The sequence below is a fragment of the Falco cherrug genome, chromosome 2, assembly GCF_023634085.1.
Source record: "Falco cherrug isolate bFalChe1 chromosome 2, bFalChe1.pri, whole genome shotgun sequence".
Lineage (NCBI taxonomy): Eukaryota > Metazoa > Chordata > Aves > Falconiformes > Falconidae > Falco > Falco cherrug.
The window spans coordinates 96,258,620-96,276,167 of record NC_073698.1 but is presented as its reverse complement, the minus strand read 5'-3'; the positions used below and the strand labels follow the sequence as shown (position 1 = coordinate 96,276,167).

Sequence of the window (17,548 nt, the reverse complement as noted above, 5' to 3'; positions counted from 1 at the left end):
ACATCATTAAAATTATTTAAAATTAGGAAAGGAAAATCAAAGTATGTAACAGCAGTTTTTAAAGATACCACCTATGTATTTACATGTTTACAAATTATATTCAATGTACTTTACGTCATTATCTGCAATATATTGTATCAAAAAGTGAAAAAAGAAACATGTCCTGTAAAATTAACTACATGTTCAGTTTTGACCTTTGAGTGAGTTCATATGGCAACACAAATACCATCACTGGAAACTTCAGCTTTTTTTCCACCTAGTATTTTGCAATCCTAAATTTGCAAAATCAATTTTACAAACAATATATCGTTTCCTACATTCAGGTCCCTGGTTTGTGATGAATGTTTTTCTTGAAGAAGCACAAAGAAAGACAGCATCTTGTCTTTTTAAAAATCTATCTAAGCCTCAGTGCTTTTCTAATGCTGAAGATATTCACTTAATATCTGAAGTTTTCACAGAGCTCTGAGAAACAAAGATAGCTTTAAAGTTTACTTGCACATCCCCACTTGCCTGATTTCCAGTGCGGCCTTGGTCCAGGGTTTTGACTGAAACTAATTTCTTAATATTTAGCTAATTTAAATGCTAATTAGAGTAATTTGATGAATAAAACATGGTAGGAATTCATTAACAACTTTGCTTCTATTTCTTTATGTCTACAGAGAAATTTTCTAAAACAGGACTCCAGGGACAGTAATGCATCTGTTACCAGTTGAATGAGCCGGATTTCTTGTAATACTAAACCTCAGAGTTGGTAACATATTGCAGAACCACAGAGGAGATGGAGGAGCAATTTAAAATTATACAGATCTATCCCATCTTGGACATAGGTCATCAACAAAGAAGCCTTACGCTGTCCTAAGCCCATTCATTTCTTGGGGTTTGCTCTGATTTTTACATACAGAGGAAGAAAATGTGCCTTGTCTCGGTCTCTCATTACCTACTACAGTCCTTCCAACTGGTACAACAGTTCTTACGCCTGATGCTGTCGCTGCCCATATGAAGAAGTCAATCCATTCACCTCATGTCTGATACCATGGGTAGACTTTCATGGTTTAGTTGAGCCCATGAAGTCAGCGAGGCTCCACAGGTGGAGTGAATAGAAAAATGGGTAAAATGATCTCTTTGGAAGAACAGTCTTGGGGGTTTTTTTGTTGTTGTTTTGATTTGTTTTTTGTTTTGTTTTGCATTTCTTTGCTTTGTTTTTTTTTTGGGTGGATTTTTTTCCCCTTTTTTCTGCAGCACGTGCCATTACCACAGTCAACAAGGTATTTAAGCAGATATCAAATTTTCAAGACATGATTTTGAATCTATTCACAAGTCAAAGTTGCTTTTGGGCTTAATTAGGTTACTGAATTTTACTCTGAGAAAGTCAGAAAAGAAGCAGTCTTGTCTAATGAAGAGAGTCTTGTCTGAAAACCAAACGCCTTTCTGCAGCGCTGGCAGGTGGCTGTGTTACAGCAGTTTATGTCACAGCTAACTTTATCTTAAATTCTACCAATGTTTCAGAAGCTCTGGGTTAAGGCTATCTTCCTCTCTTATATTCCTCAGGTAACACTAGTGAAGAAACCTGGTTTCCTTTCACATATATAGACAACCATACTCAAAGTGGAATACCTTTTCTACACAACATGGTTTAATTATTTAATGTTGCCTGTCTGCTAGGAACATACAGTGAGCCCTTCTCTGAATAAACAAGGCTGCTACAGGAATTGCAATGTATTCAGAAGTGCAATGGTCCTATGCAGAAGCTTGTCAACAGGTAGCATTGCAATGCAAACAAAATCCCAAACATTTTTTTCACAGGGAAAATAGGTTTCCCCTGCTAATCTTACTAGTAATTAGCTGTTCAACTGAAAATACCTGTTCTCTGTGATTGAGGTCTAAAGCTTGTTCCACTTTAAATCAGCAGTATTTAAGTTGTGTCAGCTCCTCTGATTCCTACCCCATTAACTTTCCCATGCCCTTTTAAATTGAGTTTAGAACACTTGAAGACTGATAGCACTGCAAATGATGAAGTTGGTGCATCTCAGGGAATCCAGTGTATCTGTCAACAAGGACACGTACCTCAAGATGCTGAGCTTTTCCTAGTCTTCCAGTGTTTCTTAGCACAATTTAACTGAAGGAGAAGTAAAAATATTTTGTATCTGGTGTGTCACCTGGAACTCACAGCTGAGACTGACAATGAGGAAAGCACTAGTGATAAAGTTTTGATGCCATGGGGATATTTGTATAACATCTACTAGCAGAAAGCATAAACTCATGTTGTCTTTTTGCAGGTTTTTTTATGATATGGAAGCTCTTTGTTCTTAGTGATTTTGGCTTTGTTGATCTGAATGTACCGTAAGGAACTGTGGCAAAAAGTAAAAAGAAAAGTGTTGCTAAAAAGAATCTATTTTGGATTCTGATCTCTTCCTTTGTCAGCTCCCATGGCTGAATTAGTCTGTGATTATCTTAATTTGCAAGTAGAGTAGCATCCCCCATGGGGCCATTCAAAAAATCCCCTGGATTTCAGTGAAATATGGATTCAGATCCCTCCTTGCTGAAGATTTTCTGTGATACTTGAAGTGGAATATGTAACTGAGGCAACTCAAAGGCCTGTAAGCATTTTTCTTGTTCTGAAGATAAACATATTTAATGTATGACTTTTGAGTCCACATATGTATTTAGACACTTAATTCTGATGAAAAAGAAATAATCAGTGGCTGACAGAAACCTCAATATTGTTTTGGATCTGGGCATTACTATTTCTTTGCTTTTGTTTTCCACCTGTAAATATTACTCTACCTCACAAAGGACCCAAAAAGATAAACATGTTACAGATAGTGAGTGATATGCCCAAGTATAGCAGTGGTGGTGACCATACAAACACATTGTAATTAAAAGGGGACAGCAAGGAATGTAAAGGAGGCCATCTGTATTGAGAATACCATTTATCAGTGAAAAAGCTCCAATCAGTTTACCACTACTTTAATTTAGTTCTGTGTTTGTTGTTTGGGGTTTTTTGTTTGTTTGTTTATTTAAACTTTTGTTCCTGAATGCTAAATGAATGTAATTAAGTTTACAAGTATTTCAAAAGGAGGTCAGTACTCACTTCTACATGTTGACAGGTCTGAATGAGTTTCGCCAAAAGAGTTTCCAGTTCAGTATTCCTCTTAATAAGGTTGGTGAGGTTACTCTCCAAATTTTGCTGTCAAAAAGAAAGAAAAGAACACGGCATTTTGAAGAATGTAGTGTTTAGATGAACAATTGAAAAATGGCTGTATTTTCAGGATCTGAACTTTTTAATTACACAGGTATGAACATGAGACTTTCATTTTTATATACTCCATTAGATGTTTTGTCTATGCATCAAGTACAGCAAGGCAAGAGAGCAGAAAAGTTCAAGAGCGAGTTCTAAAAAATAGGATTTCTAAGGACCTACTAAAAACTAGATGAAGTAATCAGTTATAGTTGGGGGTGGGGGGAAAGGAGTGAGGAGAGCAGGGGAGCTAAAAAAATTTTGCCAGAAAAAGTGGTTTATTTTGGCTGAGAACACTTTTTGACTCCTTATTTCCTGCTCTCAGTTTAACATTTGAATTTAAAAGCCTGCTGCTGAGTTCTACAAGTATGTGCCTCTTTGGGACTGTACTTCTAAGGACCCAGTAGACAGGTCAGCACTTTCTTCTTGGGATTCACAGTGCCGGGTGGGATTGATTTAACTTATTTAATTCCCTAGTTCATTGAAGTTCTATTTTTTAATAAATAATTCTAAAGAATATCATCCTTTCTACACATAAGAATGAAATGCCTACTCACTGACTGTCTTCACTAACTGTTCTTAAGAGAGAACTTGTGGCTTGTGCCTGTGTTTATCAACTGATTACAGCTGCAGTGAATATCTGCCACCATGGGAGATCAGAGTGCTTTCCAGCTTCCAGAGCTGAGGCTGCACCCTGGCCGCTATGCAACTGCACATGAGATCAAGATCTAGCAACAAATGTTTTAGCCTCCCTTCTGCCCTCTGTATCCACAGGAAGGAAATCCAAGCACATGAGGAGGAGGGGGAGGGGGAGGTCTGTGATAGCTGTGACCCACTCCCTGGTCTGGCTGCCTTGGGACCAGGATCCTGCTATGCACCTTACCACCAGCTCCTAGCTTTTTACTACACATTCTGTGATAGATGCTGTTTTACATGAAATTCCACCTTCTGGAAGAACATGGGCATGAAAAAGTCCTTTTTTTTTTCTTTTTCAAAAAATGCAGTGTTTCTGCAGAGATAAAAAAGCTCTGTAAATATAGCTTAAGCACATTATAAAGAAGAAGAAGAAGAAAAAGAAGCAAGCCATTAAAAAGAGTCCTGACTGTAAACATTTATTTTAGTAATTTCAGGGGCACACATGTCATTTTGGAAAACCTGAGGACTGTTGGCATCACAAAGTTTCTCATAGTTATTCACCTATGTAAGTGTGTGAGACTAGTCCCTTACTTAGTATTCCTGGCAGGCTGACAGTCCCTGCCTTTTAATGGTGCTTTGTCCCCCGATGAGTCCCCAGTATCTGGGAAGTACTGAATGAGAATACCAGAACTGGGCCCTGTGCTTCTCTCCCTACAAGGGCAGCAGTGTCTCTGCAGAGCTCTCATTAATTTCATCCCTTCTCATCTTTTATTAATGCACTTCTTTTCTTCACACTACTACTTTTCCCCCAATCTATCTATTCATTGCTTAAGTCCCTTCAGCTACCATTAACTCACCCGACTTCTCCCATCCACACCACCCCCCCCCCCCCGCCCTTTACCACCTCCATGCATGAATTTAATGTGTGTGAGTGTGTGTGAGAGCAAGTGTTTTCTGGTGCTGTTACTCACTGCCTATTTCACGCTGTTTTAAAACACACTGTTCCTTGCCCTCCCTTCCTGCAGCTGTGCAGTCTTCTTTACTCCTTCTTGCATATGGCCACAAACAAATGAAGCTGGCAGTATTTCATTGCTGAACCATACACACTTTGGCATTTACCAGGGCTGATGCTGTAAACACCGGAGGAGCAGTCAGTCCTGTTCCATTAAAGATAGCACAGGATTTTGATGGTTTTAAGTATATAACTCTTCTGAGAAGTGTGATGGGTGTTTGAAGTACATAATTTTGGCATTTTCTTCCCAGCACAGCCATGCATATCGTGTATCACAAGTTCTGGCTGTAAAAATACCTTCTACACTGCATTTATTTTATAGCCCACTAAAACAAAGAGTAACAAGAACGGGCATTCTTTACTGAACAGTTTGAGCTGTATCTTATATTTCCATAAGCCGTACTGTGAACAATCATTTAATTGCAAAGGCATGTTTGCTGTGCTGTTAGATGTCCCTTTGCAGAGCTGAGACTCACATGCAAAGTCAAAATACCATATACAGTTACAGTATCAGATAACTTTTGTCCCTAAAAACCAGTTTGTTAAGGGGATCCAAATGTGTAAAACCTCTTTATATACTTTCTTATTGCTCATAGAACCATTCTGTACATGTTCTAATATTTTATACTAAAAGGTTTAAAATGAAAAATGTGTACTCTTGATTGAGACTGCCTAATTTAAAATGTATTATTGGATATAACAAATACTAACAGCTGGGACCTTTACATATTATGAAGAAAAAATGTTCTCAAAGTTGTTATGGAACACTGCGGTGATTTAAAATAAGCTGAAAATGTCTTTAACTAAGGCCATTAATACATGAAGAGTAAGTATTCTTCTTTGAAACATAAATTTATTTACTCATAGATTAGTTATAGACTATTATATCCAGGGTATTTTCAAATTCTGGGTAAAGCACAAAATTTTAGAATGTTTCCTATCTAATGAACGTAAATATAAACCTATATGTATTATTATGGTTTCACACAGGTCTCTTGATGTCCTCTGCATTTCCCAACTGTGAAAATGGAGGCTAACTACTGAACGAGTGAGTTTCTTTACAAAAATTGGAATTAATGCATTCCTGTGCCTAGTTCTTTGAACTGTGTCATTTTCACATTGGAAAGCCTGGAATTTTGTTTCCATGCAGTTTGGTATGCAAGAGAGCAGGGTCTTTTTAAGTCAAGAATTATCAGAATTTTGTTAAACTTTTGTTGAAGAACATCAGTCTATATTAATGCTTTACAAGATTACAAGAACCTGGCAGCTGCTTTCTGCAATTAATGTCAAACTTTCTAGTTTCACCAGGCAATTACTGAATGGCAGCTCTTAAAACAGGCCTGACTTGAAAGTTTTAAAGCTCATAAAACTCGATCAATTCTTGCAGTATGTTTATCTGCATTTTCTCTTGGCAGTATCTTCCTCTAGTTCTTTCCCCTATTCTATTCCCATATGGACCATGGTACCACTTTGGGTACCACATGATAGTAGGTACCAGCAGCAGAGTTCAAGCCCTGCCCTCTTTCGTTAGTCAGCATAAGGGGCGCCAGAAAGGACCTGAAAGACATTTAAATTTCAGAAGCATGTTTGCTCACAGACTTTCCAAAATGTTGCAAACTCATTTCACATACACGTCTGAAAATTCTCAGGTTGTATAAAAAATTCAATGCCAGATTTGGAGCTCTGACCATCTTGAAAAATTGAGCCAGTGCTGTAGACCAGAATTCCTGCAATAGTGAATTGTAGCCATGTTTTAAGTCTGGAGAAAGTGTGTTTTCATAAATGATGAGTATATGTGAAAATGAGTGGCAGAATAAACTGATTCAAAGCATCTTCCTTCCTCCCACCTAACCTTCTACTGCTGTTCTCTTAGTGAACCAAATTATAATTGTATTTTTTGAACTGTTCTAGGTAAGTCATAGTTTCTTAAACATTTGCATCTGCATATCCTTATCTTTTTCATCACTTGCCAATTTTCATTATTTGTCTATGAAAAACTGATCTTAGAAATGCAGGGGGTGTTTTTTAAAAGGACAGCAGTTGTTGTGCATTTGCTCTATGAACAGGCTTCACGCATGTTAACTCCGTGGATGCAAACTGCTCTCAAAAAGCAAAAGCCAGGCTGAATGCTTCCTAACTTACCAATGCAGACCTAGCACAAGGTTTTGACATTCCATGCATGTTTTGCAATGGTTTTTCAAACATCCAGTATAAAATGAAAAGAATGCTTATTGTCCATTTAGATGGCCTGACAACTATACAAGATAATATAATCTTTGGATAAATTCAAGTAGATGAAATCACAGACATGTAATTGAAAAGGACAGTTGATGATGATGTTTCATTTTGACTCTGCATGTCTATAAAATTATATGATCCAGGGACTGGAGTCTGAAGTTGAAAAAATTAATGCTAAAAATTAGAGGAAGGCAAGTCAGGATTGGAAGCCTTTTTTAAGCTGTTCTCTGGCTCACATTGAAGTCATGATTTTGTTGCAGTAATGATTGCGTGAGGCTTGTGCCCTGATTGAAGTGGGAGGTCAAACTATATGATCATAATTGTCTCTTCTGGCCTTTAAATCTATCAGTCTATGAAAACCAAATGTGAACCCATGCCCTTTGCCAAATTAACAGTCTCACGCAAAGAATTGCTTGTCTAAAATAGGAAGGTAGCACAAACAGATAGTCCTAAGCTACTATATGGGTTGGAAATGCTGTCAAAATAAATTAATGTAGGCTTCTAAAGAAGAAAAATGCTGAGTTGTGTGCTTCTGCCTTACGTCAAAGCAGAGAAAACAATGTCCCTGAGATCATCTTCTCAGAGGCTCCATAAAAAATGTCTGTTCAAAGGGGCACAAAATAAAACAGCTACAATGAGGTTTTAAATTCCATTTGAAGTAAAGCCACTGTCTTTTTCCCATTAAAACATATTTTTTTCCCCTGACATTAGTAAATATAAGTATGCATTTGTATTTTCCACTCACTACTTACTGCAAGACTTTGAGAATCAGTCCACTGAAACTGCAGCACATGCTAAGACCCACACACTGTGGGACAGTACTTTGTAACAACCACCTTAATCAGCATTTACATCAAATCCATCATGATCAAAGCCTTTTGGCAGCAAACATTGACAACAGATTGCAATTCCTTTGCTCCTTGTGTAGGACTCACCACAGTAAGAACTGACTAAACTTGCCCCTGGTCAAGGTGGATCACGTTAGAGATCACTTAAGTGAACTTGACACCCACAAATCCATGGGCCCCAATGGGATGCGCTCCCAAGTGCTGAGGGAGCTGGCAGATGTTATTGCTAAACCATTTTCCATCATCTTCAAAATGTCATGGAGAACAGGAGAGGTGCCTGAGGACTGGAGGAAAGCCAATATCACTGCAGTCTTCAAAAAGACCAAGAAGGAGGACCCAGGAAACTACAGACCAGTCAGCCCCACCTTCATTCCTGGAAAGGTGATGGAACCGTTCATGCTGGAGGTCATGTCTAAGCACGTGGAGGAAAGGAAGGTTATCAGGAGTAGTCAACATGGATTCATCATGCCTGATAGTCTGATAGTCTTCTGCAATGGAATGACTGGCTGGGTAGACAGAGTGGTGGATGTTGTCTACCTTGATATCACCAAATCTTTTGACACTGTCTCCCATAACATCTTCTTACATAAACTCAGGAAGTGTGGACTAGATGTGTGGACAGTGAGGTGGATTGAGAACTGGCTGAACGGCAAAGGTCAGAGAGTTGTGATCAACAGTGCAGTCTAGCTAGAAGCCTTTAGCTATCGGTGTTGCCTAGGGGTCATTACGGGTCCAGTCCTGTTCAACTTACTCATCAACAACCTGGATGAAGGGACCGAGTGTACCCTCAGCGAGGCTGTTGATGATACAAAACTGGGAGGAGCAGCTGATACACCAGAAGGTTGTGCTGCCACTCAGCGAGACCTGGACAGGCTGGAGAGTTGGGTAGGGGGGAACCTAATGAAGTCCAACAAAGGTAAGTGTAAGGCTCTCACCTAGGGAGGAACAACCCCATGCACCAGTACAGGCTGGGGCCTGAACTGCTCGAAAGCAGCTCTGCAGAGAAGGACCTGGGAGTCCTGGCGGACAGCAAGTTGACCATGAGCCAGCAGTGTGCCCTGGTGGCCAAGAAGGCCAATGGGATCCTGGGGTGCATTATGACAAGTGTGGCCAGCAGGTCAAGGGAGGTGACCTTCCCCATCTACTCTGCCCTCGTGAGGCCACATCTGGAGTGCTGCGTCCAGTGCTGGGCTCCCCAGTTCAAGAGAGATTGGGATCTGCTGGAGAGGGTCCAGCAGGGAGGGCTACAGAGATGATGAGGGGACTGGAGCATCTCTCTGATGAGGGAAGGCTGAGAGAGCTGGGCCTGTTTAGCCTGGAGAAGACTGAGAGGGGATCTTATCAATGCATATAAATATCTGAAGGGTGAGTGTCAAGAGGATGGGGCCAGGTTCTTTTCAGTGGTTCCCAGTGACAGGACAAGGCACAATGGGCACAAGCTGCAGCACAGGCGGTTCCACCTGAATATGAGGGGAAACTTCTTTAATTTGAGGGTGACTGGAACAGGCTGCCCAGAGAGGCTGTGGAGTCTGCTTCTCTGGAGACATTCAAAACTCACCTGGATGCAATCCTGTGCAACCTGATGTAGGTGAACCTGCTTTATCAGGGGGTTGGCCTAGATGATCCCCAGAGGTCCCTTCAAACCCTGACAATTCTGTGATTCTGAAAGGCATGTTTTGAGGCTACATCCTGGTTTAAAGAAGAAAACAACTTCGGAGAGACTTCCGGGCTTACCAGAGCCCTGCATAGTGGAAATTAGGTTTAGTAATGATACAGGTTTCATGAGAACCACAGCCACCCTCCCATCATCTCTTTACAAATGGTCACACTGAAACAGAGATTCTATCTTTCAGATTTGCTGGTTAAGGTGTGTAACTGTTGTGGTTTAACTCCAGCCAGGAGCTAAGTACCATGCAACTGCTTGCTCACTTCCCACTACCCCCAGAGGGATGGGGAGGAGAACTGGGAAAAAAGTAAAACTCAAGGGTTGAGATAAGAAGAATTTAATAACTGAACTAAGATAAACCAGCAACAACAACAATTGTGATGAAAAGGAGAGAGAAGTGGAAAGGAATAAAATCCAAAGGGCAGGGAAAAAAAACAAGTGGTGCACAACACAGTTGCTCACCAGCCACTGACCAATGCCCAGCCAGTCCCCAGGCAGCAATCAGTGGCTCCTGGCCAACAACCCCCCAAGTTTATATACTCAGTATGATGTTCTATGGTATGGAATATCCCTTTGGTTAGTTTGGGTCAGCTGACCTGGCTGTGTCCCCTTTCATTTTCTTGTGCCCCTCCAGCCTTCTTGCTGGCAGGGCCCAAGAAGCTGAAAAGCCAGTGACTTAGTATAAACATCACCCAGCAACAAATAAAACCATCCATGTGCTATCAACATTGTTCTCACACCAAATCCAAAACACAGCACTGCACTAGCTACTAAGGACATTAACTCTGTTCCAGCTGAAACCAGGACAGTAACCCAAAGCCATGGAGTTACACTGCAGTAAGACGGAGATAAGGAATAAAACACCACAAAGCAGCAGTGTGACCATATCCTAACTTACTTAAGCTAGCAGGGCAACCAGAGGGGTGTTGACATGGCAGATCAGTCTTTAATATGTGCAGGCTGGTTAGAGATCATAAATACACACCCTGTTGTGAACAAAGTCCATGCCACCACATCTTCACTGCAATTGGCTTTCCTCCTAACTTGAAGAAGTTACACTTGCATGTGCTGTAGTTAATATTTCTACCTTGACGTGGTGACATACCCTATGAACTAAGCCTGTTGCCTCCAACGCTTGAGTCTAACCTATTTAAAAAGCTGCCGGTCAATTCCAGAACCACCAGAATATTAAGCATGGTTTTGAGCCACGTTTTGGGTATATGTGAGTTTAATGTTTCCTTTGGTGTTCCTCATTTAAATGGACATGCCAGGTGCACATGGAAAAACTTAAGCAAACTTTTGTTCTGTGTACTTCTGAAACAGATGGCTACTCTTCCACAGTATATACATGCTCAACCCTGTATTTCTCCAGCCAGGGAATGGTAACATTTGTGCTTAATAGGAATGATTGACCTCAAGTCTCAAATGTGCAGAGCTTGACAACTACTCTCCACATTTCTGTGTGTAAAGCAATAACAGCTATGATGTTGATACACTCTTGGGGACTAAGATTTTTACCTCAAGTGATTACACTATATCACAAGGAAAGACCCATGAGATACGGCACTGTTAATTAATTGTCCAGGACTATTTTTATTAGAAGTACAATAAAAATAGCTGCATTTGAAGCCACTGTGACTTAGATAATGTTAACTAAGTTGGGTCTGTTTGCATATTTCATAGGAATGTAGCTTATTTATTTTTATTAACTATTATTTAAAATGGGACATTGTAGAAATTAAAGGAAATCCAAACAGTTTCTTGACCACATAAAATCTTCATTAACTGAGAGGACAACATTCTAGGGAAAACCTACAATTGCATTTTCACTTCTCTGCAAAGCCATGCCCACAGACATACCATTGCAGCCAATGGCTCTGCCCTTTGATTTAACTACACTAATCTGCTTGGTGAGTTGCTCTTTAGTCTTCCTTCACTGTTTCTTCTCCCCTTCTCAGAGCATAAAAGAAATTGTATAACTGGGGCTTCTGAGGAAAAAGGACAGGACAAGAGTTATATATATATATATATATATGACTACATCAAAAGTTTTCCTTTGATACGCACTATTAGGTGTGGGAAAGAAACAATGTACATACTTAAAAGCTATTCTGCCTGTACCAAGAACACAGGCCAATGGAACTGACACTGCTTTGCTATTTTCAGAACTATGAAGTAAAATGAACATACAAAAAAAAATGAAAAGAAAATAACATTTTCTTTTAAACAGAGAAAGCAATTTGTTTTCTGAGGACATTCAAACATGTTATAAGAACTTTGTTCCAGTGTAGACAGTGACAATACTGACTATATAGGACAGGCAATTTTTTTAGAGTTTCCCATTTTAATTAAATTATTAGAAGATATCCAAATGTCGGCTTGGCTGGGATCTGGAGGGTTGGTTCAGCCCTATTTCTAATGAGTCATTGATCAAAGAAGGAGCAGAATAATAATGAGTAGTCAAGGATCAGAAAAGACTAGATTAAGTATTTGACTAAATCAGGGTTCCTCAAACTCTTTAACCTGGGGGCCGGCGCACGGATGCAGTGGCAGGCCGTCATGTGCGGCTGCTTGGTTTCCCCCCCCAGCCCCTGGCAGGGGGGTCTGCAAATACCGGGGGCTGGATTGAGGACCCTGGGGGGCCGTATCTGGCCCACAGGCCATAGTTTGAGGACCCCTGGACTAAATTAAAACCCAAAACCAGTCTTGGACCGATACATGAGTTAATAAAGGTTTGCAAAGCTGTTGATATATTTGAAGCCCCAATATATTTGATTTTTTTTTTTTTTACTTCAGTACAGTAGTCAAAATGGAAGCTCAAACATTAAAAGAGCACAACAAATCCCAGACACCCTGGATTTAAAGTATGCCATTAAAGACTTATTACAGAGAGCTAGTGGGCTGGTAAACTCATTCTTTTCCCCACAGGCTAATCCAGTGCAATGAAGGGGGTTAAGGAGGACTCGAACTGTTGCACAGCTGTCCTGCAGCATCCTGGCTGCATCTACTTCCAGCCTCCCAGGACATGGAACGTACTTAAAACCAGGAGTTCAACAAGAGCTCCTCCTCATGAGATGGCTAATCTAATCTTGCACAAGCAAGATCTGGGAAGTATTAAAACAAAAAACTGAAGTTCTGAGTTTTGTACATAACTAATGACAGACATTTATATGAAGAGAAACCAAAAAGCTCATCTAAAGAACCATAATTTATGCATTGGTATTAAAGTCCTGGCTTCTACAAATGTCTGCCTAAACATTTCTGAAAGTTTGTATTTTATTTAAGAGGTTGTATTATGGAAAAAAACCTGGTTTTAATCAGTCAGTACATATTACTGCATTTTGCGGTTGAAAAAACCCAACTTATCTAACCAGGTATGTATAAAAGGCAATTCATTGTTACGCAAAACTGGCAGGTTAGAAAGGACACTTGATAGGCAAGGAGCAGAGAGGGTCAACACGGTTATTTGGCCTGTGTTAGGCAGAGGACTGGTGGAGCTGTCACAAACCTGATTCAGTTCTTTCTGCGTCCTGTAACAAAGCTGACATTTGAAGCAGCTGCACCCATCTGCATTTATATTTCTCAGTATAGCAAACAGCACTTTGAAGGACCTCTACAGATTGCCTTCCTGAGGATATTAATTGTCCACCTGGAGAATGAAGCTGGAAATCCATCTCTTGGCACAGCTGGAAAGACTGGGGCACCCAGGGCACACACTGGCTTTGTCTGCTACTGGCGCAGCATCTAGAAGTTGAGCTAAATAGACCACCAGCAATTCTTACTCAAGAAATGGGAGTGACGGTACCTCCTCTGTGGAGAGGAAACAGGTGCATCTGTGAACACAATATATTCCCAGCTGTTGCTCTGGTGGCATGTTAGGGGCCATAGAGGCACCATCAGTAAGCCCAAGTGAAGCCAGAGCACAGCAACTCTCTCCACTGTCCAACAGCATGGTGCATGAGGCAAGTATCTAGTGACCAGTCAACCAGAAAGATCCAGCTGACTTAGGGTGAATCATACTAAACAAACCACCACTTACAATTACATTTTATGGTATTTTTTTGTGGTTATAAACCCTGCAGGATTTTGCCAAGCAGCACACCACAAACTAATTCTTTCACTCTGGAGTTCTCTGGTATTGCACCACTGAAGTTATTGGTGGCTCTGCCTTTTCCTTGTGGTGAAGCTCCAGCTGCAAGAGGTTACTCACCACAAAAAAAGTTGGCATCCATCCAGTTTGGTGCTCACTTTGGCACATGCTCACTGCCTTGCTGCCCACAGTTAGAGCTTGGTATAGATAGAAGTATAAATCTGTGTTTTCTTCTCCTAATTTACTCTATTTCCCACTCAGTAAACTAAAACCCACTACTATACTGAGTAAACACTCTGAAGGAAATTTAGTATGATGAACTTGATTTAACCACAGTTTTAAAGTTTAGGTATGAGCTTAAATACTTTTTTGAAAAGAAGGTTTAATTATTCAGCTAAAGTACTGCTCAACCTGGCCTGATAATATAATTTATTGGTATTTTTCTGTACAAAGCTATTGACCAAATGTCATATCTTGAATTTAAGAGTTAGGAAAATAATTATCCTTGACTCAGATTTCAGCTACAGAGTTGTTATTATATTTAATTCTTTGACCTTACAAGTTGCTATGGATAAAACCAGATAATAATGTTAAATAATCTTAGTACAATTACATACTTAAGGGCTTACTAAAATAATGCCATGGTGCTGAGCTGAATTTAAACTTAATAGTGACTATAAATTGCAATGATCATGATTTTGAATCAGATTTTGTTTCATCTTTATGTCGTATTTAAGTGAAGTTTCTGTTCTGACCTGCCTAACCCTTATTGCAAATACTTCATCAGAGATCAAATTCAAATTTCAAATTCACCAACAACCACCAACAACAAAAAAACCCCAACCCAAACCCAAAAAAGACAAAATCCAAACCAAAACAACAACAATAACCAAGGAGCTTTTGGTTGGAAAACCAGGTTCAGGTCTGAGTATAATTTAGACACTGATGCACTGGAAAAATAACCACAACAAAAATAGCACTTAATTTTTGCCTTATATTTGCAAAAGATAAATGAAAGAAAAGCATACCAAGGAAATAGTCAGCAGGCAGAAGTACCATCCGCTCTCATTTAATGTACATCACTAAAAGCTTCTCCTCCCCTTACCTTAGCAATGGATCCAACTCCTGATCTCCTTCACTACTCTTAATTCCAAAACATTTGCATATTTCACCCCTTTTAATTTGGTCATGCTGTGACCTTCTCAGCTGCTGCTACAACACACCCCTCACCTCCTGCTAGATTTTTTGAACTTGAGCTGAACCCAGTTGCCAGCTCTTGCTTTACCAGCAGTGCACAGTGCAAAGAGTTTCTGTGTGGAAGGTCCAAAAGTAACTTGGATGCTCAAGAAAACGCTCAGGGGCTGAGGGACTGGCATGCTACAGCCAGGGGAGCACCCAAAGAAATAATTCCTTTCCTTCCTCTGCTGAGACATTATTTTTTCAGTCCGTATTGGACTGCACAATCATATATGTTAAAATGCAATAAGCAATGTTAATCCAACTATCATTTGAGGGACCAATAATTCAAGGACAGATCATTATTTAACAGCCCTTGACAATGTACATGGAATGGTTAAAAAAACCCAAAGCACAAGCCAAAAGCAAACCATGCAGAGGCCACAGCACACTTGTGCATTTCACTTATTTCAGCATTGCAGAAAGTCACAGATGTGTTTCATTTTACTAATAAGAACAAATAAATTGGTATGAACTAATGAATTGTTCATACTAATATAAACAATTGCATGAGGACACTTCAAAGTAGTGAATTTTAGCTCAAGAAAGCATGTTTGCAAGTACTTTTGTAGTTTATTTTCACTATGTTCCTATGAAAATAAATCACTTGTAGCATGCCAGACCATAAATGTAACTCAAGCCAGTTCTACTTTGTCAATACTTGAGGTCCTCTCATTATATTCCAAACATGATTTTCTACTTTTTGCTTCAGCTTATGCACAGTTTGAAAGCCTATCTGGGGTAAAACTTCTGTCGGCAAGAATCAATAGGTAGTGAAAATACGTTTGTAGTAGCACCATTAAACTCTGGTCTCCTAAGTCACTTAAAACATACCATTAAAAAAAAAAAAAGTTCTGCTGTCACATCACATGATGTTTTTAGCAGAGAAGTGTCAATAGAAACCCAAATACGTGCACCTGTAATATTTCAAATTCGCACTGCACAAGCACAGGCTTATCTACCACTGTTTCAATTTCTAGCACGTTACTTTGTACTGCAGCCTCTGAGTCGGAACTTTTTCTGTTTTCTTGACATTTCAAATTCTCAACTGAAAGGAAGAACGCTAGGGAAAGATCTGTGTGTTCTCTTCATAAAAGAACTGGAACAATTAATAAGAGATCCACATATTCTAATAGGAACAGACTTTGACCATTTTACTAACAAAATAAGGACAAGACACTTTGTCTTTGGCCTTAACATTAAACATTAAATTTGGTAAATGTGTCATCAGAAAAGAGAGCATTTAATGCATAGAAAACCAAAGCAACTTTTAAGTACTTATATATATTAGCGTTTCAAAAATGCTCAATTAAGAACAAAATATTTATTTATAATACAGAATAAAACTTCTGAATCCACAGTCCCTCTTCTATAAGAACAATAGGTATAATTTAAAAAATATTTAAATATTTAAAAGAAGCAAGTGATAGGTATAACCCAACCCTTCTTTAAAACTTTAGAAACTTAGAGAAAAATCAAAATAAAGTGCCATTCTCCTGTTACCTCCTCTTCCTCCAGAATGCCAAATGCAGAAATGATGGTCTTCTAGAGGAACTCATGTGTGAGCAATGAAGCCTTCTAACTTACCTTCGTATGATTTACAAAGAATCTTAGACCCTTTCATCTCATCCAGTCCAGCATATCTAAATAAGGCATGCAGAACTGAGCTAGTCTTACATGGCCTGCTGATCATCTCCTCATCAGCTGGGCTAATAGTGGGAAAATGTAGGATCAGTCTGCATGAACTCTCCCATATAGCTTTGGCCATTTTCTGTAACCATTTACTATGACAAGCATTCAGGTAATGAAAAATAAATGTCCTTATATTTTGGTGAAATGACTAGCAATTTGGAGAGATGTGCAAATCCAATTATTCCTGGAGAAAGACAGAGAGATATCTTAACATATCATTTGACACATTTAAATAATGTGACCAATTTACACAGACTTCCTCAGGACAAATTATTAATTTGATTTATCACAGCCTTTGAAGTTTTTCCTACTTATCAAGGCTGGCAAATGTTTTCCACTGAAAACATAAGCCAATGCAGGTTATATAAGTATGCTTTTCATGGCACATTGGGAAGATAAAAAAACTGTAAAGACCATGGAAGTATTTATTGGGGGCCTTCAATTAACTGATTTTGATTTTGATCTCAGAGCAAGTTTTCTCTGGAGAGGAGACATGGACTTGATTCACCCAGTACATTACTTTGGGTCTGTGTTTTCCATATCTGCTCTTTCTGAGAGTCAGGCCTACAGACTTGTAAGCAACATCTTCTCCTTAGCCATATAAAACATACACATACAAGCATGCATTTACATAGGTACTCACACATGCTCTGTAAGGTGGAAAAAATATGTTACGCAATGTGCAAATAGTGTAGAAATAGAACACAGTCTCCTCTGGTGTTTCTGTGCATGATCAACAACAGCATTTTGAGGTCACACAATAGTGATTGAGGGCTGAGCCTGACTTCATACACTTGTTTCCAAAACACCCCATGGAAATACAGCTCTTTAATTTTCTTTTTTTCTTTTCCTTGACTGAAAAAGATAGGTTTGACTGAAGGAGTTAGATCTC

The 17,548-nt window shown here is 39.4% G+C and overlaps 1 protein-coding gene across 2 annotated transcripts in view; it reads right to left on the bottom strand.

Annotated features, from left to right (window-relative positions):
* Nucleotides 1–17,548, bottom strand: part of MID1 (midline 1) — a 166,616-nt gene that overhangs the window by 52,970 nt on the left and 96,098 nt on the right. For both annotated transcript variants that reach the window (XM_005434512.4, XM_027798655.2), the window contains exon 3: nt 3,092–3,187. In XM_005434512.4, coding sequence (XP_005434569.1) covers nt 3,092–3,187 — 96 coding nt within the window. The remainder of the gene's footprint in view (nt 1–3,091; nt 3,188–17,548) is intronic.